The sequence below is a fragment of the Morone saxatilis genome, unplaced genomic scaffold (assembly GCF_004916995.1).
Source record: "Morone saxatilis isolate NCDOM2014 unplaced genomic scaffold, NCSU_SB_2.0 Contig18, whole genome shotgun sequence".
NCBI classification, from domain to species: Eukaryota; Metazoa; Chordata; class Actinopteri; family Moronidae; genus Morone; species Morone saxatilis.
In genome coordinates this window covers 19,746,582-19,752,809 of record NW_023339740.1, presented here as the reverse complement: position 1 = coordinate 19,752,809, position 6,228 = coordinate 19,746,582, and the positions used below count along the sequence as shown (strand labels likewise).

The 6,228-nt window shown below is 42.9% G+C and overlaps 1 protein-coding gene across 2 annotated transcripts; it reads left to right on the top strand.

The window, feature by feature from the left end:
* The first annotated feature begins 138 nt into the window (after positions 1-138).
* On the top strand, positions 139-4,583 carry aurka (aurora kinase A). Of its 2 annotated transcripts, none has more exons than XM_035661131.1 (9): positions 139-481; positions 912-974; positions 1,352-1,688; positions 1,776-1,818; positions 1,909-2,100; positions 2,706-2,844; positions 3,265-3,413; positions 3,637-3,811; positions 4,046-4,583. In XM_035661131.1, the coding sequence occupies exons 2-9, from the start codon at positions 912-914 to the stop codon at positions 4,226-4,228; spliced, it is 1,281 nt and encodes a 426-aa protein (XP_035517024.1). In that variant the 5' UTR covers positions 139-481; the 3' UTR covers positions 4,229-4,583. The 2 variants fall into 2 exon arrangements, with proteins under 2 accessions (XP_035517024.1, XP_035517023.1); XM_035661130.1 differs by having other exon boundaries at positions 909-974.
* Positions 4,584-6,228: the final 1,645 nt, after the last annotated feature.

Below are 6,228 nucleotides of genomic sequence, written 5' to 3'. Positions count from 1 at the left end.
CGCTTGCTGTCGCCCTCTGCCGTTGGGGAGGACCTCCTCTCCGACGTCACAGGCCGCGCTGGCTTGAATTTCGCCTCAGCCAATGGCGAGCGAGCATGGAGCATTCCCTCAGCCAATCGGAAGCCCGGGTGTATTTAAAGGTTGTGACCGGAGGGACGTTTGAAATCCAACCGGCAGTGTGTGAGCGCAGTGTTAGCCGGCCGCTCGCAGTTTGCGTTATAGTTGGATTTAAACCTCACTTTTTACGCTTTTACCTTTTCACACGACATCGAAACGGCGTTTGAAAGTACCGCGGAAGCGCTGCCATAAAATACCCAGCCGTGTAACGTTACAGCGGATGTTTGTGTAGCTGCAAACATCAGCTCTCGTTAACTGGCCGACGTATGTTAGCTTCGCGCTAGCCAGGGCAAGCTACCTGCTTGAGAGCTTCTCTGGGTTTTAATTCGGGTTATCGGTCACTGTGCAATAACAATATTTTTGGGTGAGTTGCATTATGAGTTAATACTTGTCAGTGGTGTCATGTTGTAACGTTATGTGCCGTTTGCTGGGGTTAACGTCACCGTGAAGCTAACGTTAGCTGTGACGTTAACGTTCACGTTGTAACGGTAACGACGGTAACGTTGGCAACGCGACGGAGATTTCTAACGTTTAATCTCATTTTAAGGCTGATAACTTGTAGTTTTCTGATTTTATTCGGTTTCTTTAACGTTATAAAAGTGCAAGGGAGCATCAGTGATAAGTTACACCAACGTTACAGCTTAACATTAAGACAATGCGGCCAGAGATGATTAACCTAGACGGTATTTTGTTAGAGGTTAAGACCTTTTTCATTTGTTTATATTATTTGTTATATTTTGTGATTTGTTTAAAACTTAAAGATGCCACCTCCATTTCTCACTTTCCGACAGAAGATGGACTCTGCTGCCAGACTCAAGCTGACAAAGGATATGAAACTTCAAAGGCCCGAAGTGAAGGTAATACACAATGTCCTGACACAGGTTGTGGGCTCACATCGTCTTACTGTTGTTTACTGTTGTTTACTGTTGTTTACTCTTGTTTACAATTGTTTACTGATGTGTTAAACTTTCAACTTCAGTTTATTTGTAGTGTACAGAGTCTTAAAAACACACAGTGACAACAATAAGTAGGCACAAACAGGCTGAATCCAAAAAAATACAGCTGAGAATGTGAATATATATATATATATATATAACAGGCAGGATTGAGGGTAAAAAAAAAGATTTGTCATCAGTTTAATGTTTACCCAGGTAGTCAAACTCACATAAAAGTATCAGGTTGATCTCAGGTCTGAAAGCAAATGTATTGAATGTGTGATTTCCTTTGATTACAGTCAAACGGTGACGGTCCGAAGCGGATTCCTGTGTCACAACACTCTCAGACGGCTGTAGTTACACCAACTCAGCACCAGCGGGTCCTTGGTGTGTCGAACGGACCTCAGCGCATTCAGCGGCCTGTGAGCCACCAGAAACCCGTGTCCCACGTCTCCGTTGCTGTCAAGTCCACACACCCAGTTGATCAAAATGTGAACCCTGCTACTCAGAAAGGGAATCCGGTGCCACAGTCCAAACGTGTTTCCCAGCAAAACCAGTCAAAGACGACTGTGCCCAAGGTTAACCCCGAGCCGGCCAAACCAACTTCAGAGCTGGCGAAGCCGGAGAAGCCACAGAGTAAGAATAATACAAAGTTGGACAAAGTAATCGAAAGAGTGTTTGTGTTTTATGCTAAAAGAATATCCTCTTCCCCTTTTTTGTTAGACAAACCTGCCAAGAATGATTCAGCAAACGATTCTGCATCAAAGTATGTCTGATAAGTGTGATTCATTATACTGATATATTTCATATAATCTATGGTACGATTACAAAACTCTACACATTTCTGCTCACACAGCAAGCGATGGAGCCTGGAAAACTTTGACATCGGACGTCCCTTAGGAAAGGGTAAATTTGGCAATGTCTACCTTGCCAGAGAGCGCCAAAGTAAATTCATCTTGGCCCTGAAGGTGCTCTTTAAGAAGCAGCTGGAGAAGGCCGGTGTGGAGCACCAGCTGAGGAGAGAAGTGGAGATCCAGTCTCACCTCAGGTGATGTGTTCAGGTTATTGGGGTTAATGCCAGATATGAATACTGAAGGAGTTGGGACGACCAGAGGCAGTTTGACGTCTTAATTCATTTCCAAGGGTTCAGAGATTTCACTTGCTGATCATTTCTGTCTCACTGTCAATGTCACATAGTTATAACAAACAGAAATCCCAGTGACCGGTGAGGTTTAAGCTGAAGAGGAACAAACAAAGGTCTGGAAGTTAACAGCAGCCACTGCTACATATTAGAAGACCTCTTGTATAAACAGGAAGGTGTCACATGGAGTCGACGCTGAGCTTTACTATTTGAGAAACTGTTTCTAATAGAGATTTAGAGAGTGCGCTGGTGTCTGTTAACAGTGATGACAAGGAATGGAGCTTCAGGAAAAGCTAAATGTTTGTTTTATGTTTATTTATTCTTCAGTTAAAATCTTATCTCTGTTTGAAAGTTTTGACCCGACATAATGCAAAGACGTTGGAGCTCAGACTTCAAAGCAGCCGCTGAGGCATTCGCTGACACCAGTGTTCATTTGGTTCTGCTGCTATTTGCTCTTTCAAATATTGGCTGGGTGTTTCAGCTAAATACTTCTCTGCTCCGACGTCCCACAGGCACCCCAATATCCTGCGTCTCTACGGTTACTTCCATGACTCATCGCGTGTGTATCTCATCCTTGAGTTTGCGCCAAAGGGCGAACTGTACAGCGAGCTGCAGCGCTGTGGCAGTTTTCCTGAGGACAGAAGTGCCACAGTAAGTTCGACACTTTGTCGTCATTATGAAGTAAATCTGCTACCAGGTCAAATGAAGTCTCTGTTAATGAGATTGTGTATGTTTACTATATATGACTAAATGAATTATCAAGCTGACACCTTTTCTCCGGATGTTTTCTTCTAGCGTTAACGTTACTCCCCCCTCTATCCTGACTTCATCCCCAACTGTAGTTACTTGTTTATGCAGTGTGATAGGGTTATGAAACTGTTATTACTATGTAGTGTGTATTATTAGTGTATTTTCCTGTTCCCAAACTCAGTACAATGAGACGGTTTCAGTTCAGCCCTTCAGCTTCTTGTCATACGTTGGTGCTCTGTGTCCTTTTACTGAATACTTCAAAATGAAGTGGACGCTGTCGGTCAGTGTGTGTTGTATTCACCGTGGCTTCATGTGCTGTAGTACATCATGGAGCTGGCAGATGCCCTCAACTATTGCCACTCCAAGAAGGTGATTCACAGGGACATCAAACCAGAGAACCTGTTACTGGGGGCCAATGGGGAGCTGAAGATTGCAGATTTTGGCTGGTCTGTTCATACACCCTCCTCCAGGTAAAACACGAACGCTTTAGTACAAACAGCACCTTTTTTCTTTTTATTGAACTAATGTATCTGTAAAGCCTTTTAACCATGGTATTGTAATATTTGAAGAGTAACAACAATAATTTTGTTGCATTTGCAATTGACTCTTTTGGCTTCAGTGTCTGTGCTCCGGTCAAGAATTATTCACACAGAGAGACTACAAACTATTATCTACTCCTCTTTCCTTGTGCAGGAGATCCACGCTGTGTGGAACACTGGATTACTTGCCTCCAGAGATGATCGAGGGAAAAACTCATGACGAAAAGGTGGACCTGTGGAGTCTGGGTGTCCTTTGCTACGAGTTCCTGGTTGGAAAACCCCCCTTCGAAGCAAAAACTCACGAGGAGACCTACCGCAGGATATCGAGGGTAAACACAGGCTGGATAACTGCAACAGCTAGCAGACATTACTATTTTTATTTTAACATTATAATGCAGAATCAAATGAGTACTTGTTCAAGTCATAGTGAAATAAATAGTAAATAGGAAGCACTTGATGCAGGAAAGTGCTTGGATGGATTCAGAGCTGTCTCTATCATCCCACTGGAGTTTGCAGTTTACAGTGGAACTTATAACTGCTGGTTTTCTGTCTCTACCTTCCAGGTGGAGTATACTTACCCTGCACAAACAAACACCAGCGCTGGAGCCAAAGACTTGGTTGCCAGGCTGCTGAAGCACAACCCTATGCACAGACTGCCCATCCAGGGAGTCCTGTCCCACCCCTGGGTGGTTGAGTCCTCCTCCAAGAAGCCCACAACCCTGAACAACGAAGAGCCCAGCAAATGAGGCCTTGTGTTCCCCTACACCCGACATCTGATGAACACGAGGGCGGATTAGTGCCGAACACAAAGGCGTGAAACACAAACACCGGTGCATACAGCTGATCTATCAGAATCTGCTCGTACTGCTACATTGACTACGATTCACTTCACATGGATGTTTGTCTGCAGGCATCTTGAGCCACTTGGTTTATCTTTTTCTTACACTTTTTTTATCTTCTTACCCTTTTTTGAGTTTCCTCATCTTACCCGATGGCATCCTGTTGCCTGTAAATATTTCACTGTATTTGTATAATTATGAAATTTTATCAAGCTTTTCTAAAATGCCATTACTTGAAATAAAAAATAAATTATCTTTCATTGGAATTAAGCAGTATATGTCTGTCAGTGAAAAGTATTTTGTTTATCATCTGTGCATTTTAATCTCTCCAGTACTTGGAAAACAAGACTTTGTGCTACACAAAGTGAGGGAGATGCTTCCAATAAGTACCGTTTCATCAGACCAGCAGGGGGCGCCAGTACACCACTAGAGTTTAATTGGTAGCATGCACAGATTGTAGGTTGTATTAATTCACTGTCTTTGTTAATTTGTTAATAAACATGTTCATCACAGTGAATCGCCGTTACAATAAAATGCTGAAATGTGAAGTTGGTAGTTTTTCGTGGGTTAAAGGGTTGTATCATGTTTCTGGCTGTATTTAAAAACTAAAAGGATTTGTTTCCAGAAGGTTAAGTGTAAACTGAAGTTGATCTTTCTAAAGTTGAGTATAAATTAAACCCTTTAATATGGTAATTATTATGCGAGTAACCTTCCTGGATAAAACCAAGAACTTCCTAAAATGTGGAACCGGATTCTCTCTGTGAGGTTATTCAGATAATTTGGTAATCCTGCCTCCATAAAGTGTCTGTAAGGCGTCATGAAGAGTGGTTGTCAGCCAACTCTGTTCAATTACAGAAATGGACTCTTAAGTTTATGCCATTAAGACACAGCTCAGGTCTGTGGAATACAATGTTGTGCAGAACTTCAGGCTGTTTCCCTGGAGCAGTAAGACGTCTAATTTTATCCATCAACAAATATTGTAACATAATTAAACGGGATTTAAAAGGACCCCTAAATAAGATTCCTTCATGTTACACAGTGCTGTAATTTCTGTTTTTAAGCAGTCACTCTCCTGTCCGCTAGGTGGCGCCCCAGCCATGATAATGTCAGTGTCTGGGAGCTGATTACAGGAGGAAACTCGTCTTATTGCTGGTTTGTTATTGTCAGAAATCCTTCATTTAGTTCATAACTGTACTTGTGCGTAAAGCTGTTTTCTTCTTCTCCAAGTTTACTCCGCTGTGTCTCAAAATTGTTGGATTTCCTATCAAATACCGACGTGTTGACGCGTGTCCTCTGGATAAAGTATTCTCTCACATTCACGCTTTATTTCGCGTATTAAACACAATGAATCCAGGACTTCTAACCAACTTATCCATTACGTTGACCTCTGTGCAGTGACAGGTCTGTAGCACGTCTGCCTGTTTTTTTAAAGGTGTTCCTTCACTGCTTTTAATCCGGTGATCACATTGGACATTATTTCACCACGTTTTCCTCCTCCCTGCACCTTTGTTACATGTGAAACTTGCCCTCCCCCCTTTTTAAGTTGCTAATAGTTTTAGATGGACTCCGCGCTGTGAGGTAAATCCGTGCACTCGTATGCACCAGGTAGCTTTGATGGTTCAACAGCTGGAGATTAGCCCACTCAGAGAATAAACGGTTCGTCCAGATGTTGTCTACGCAGTGGATGAGCAGGTCGACCATAAGGCCTGATTTCCTGCCTGCCTGCAGCAGAAAATCTGTCGACATGCGCTTCATTTGAGCACGCAGGAGTGCGAGGCCCGGCGGAGAAACACGCACGTCGTTCACTTTCTCTATTATAGGCAAAAGTCGAGAATATATAGATGTAGAGAAATATATTTGTAGCAGACAGAGTGGGTTGGTATCGACCTCCCATCCACTCTCACACA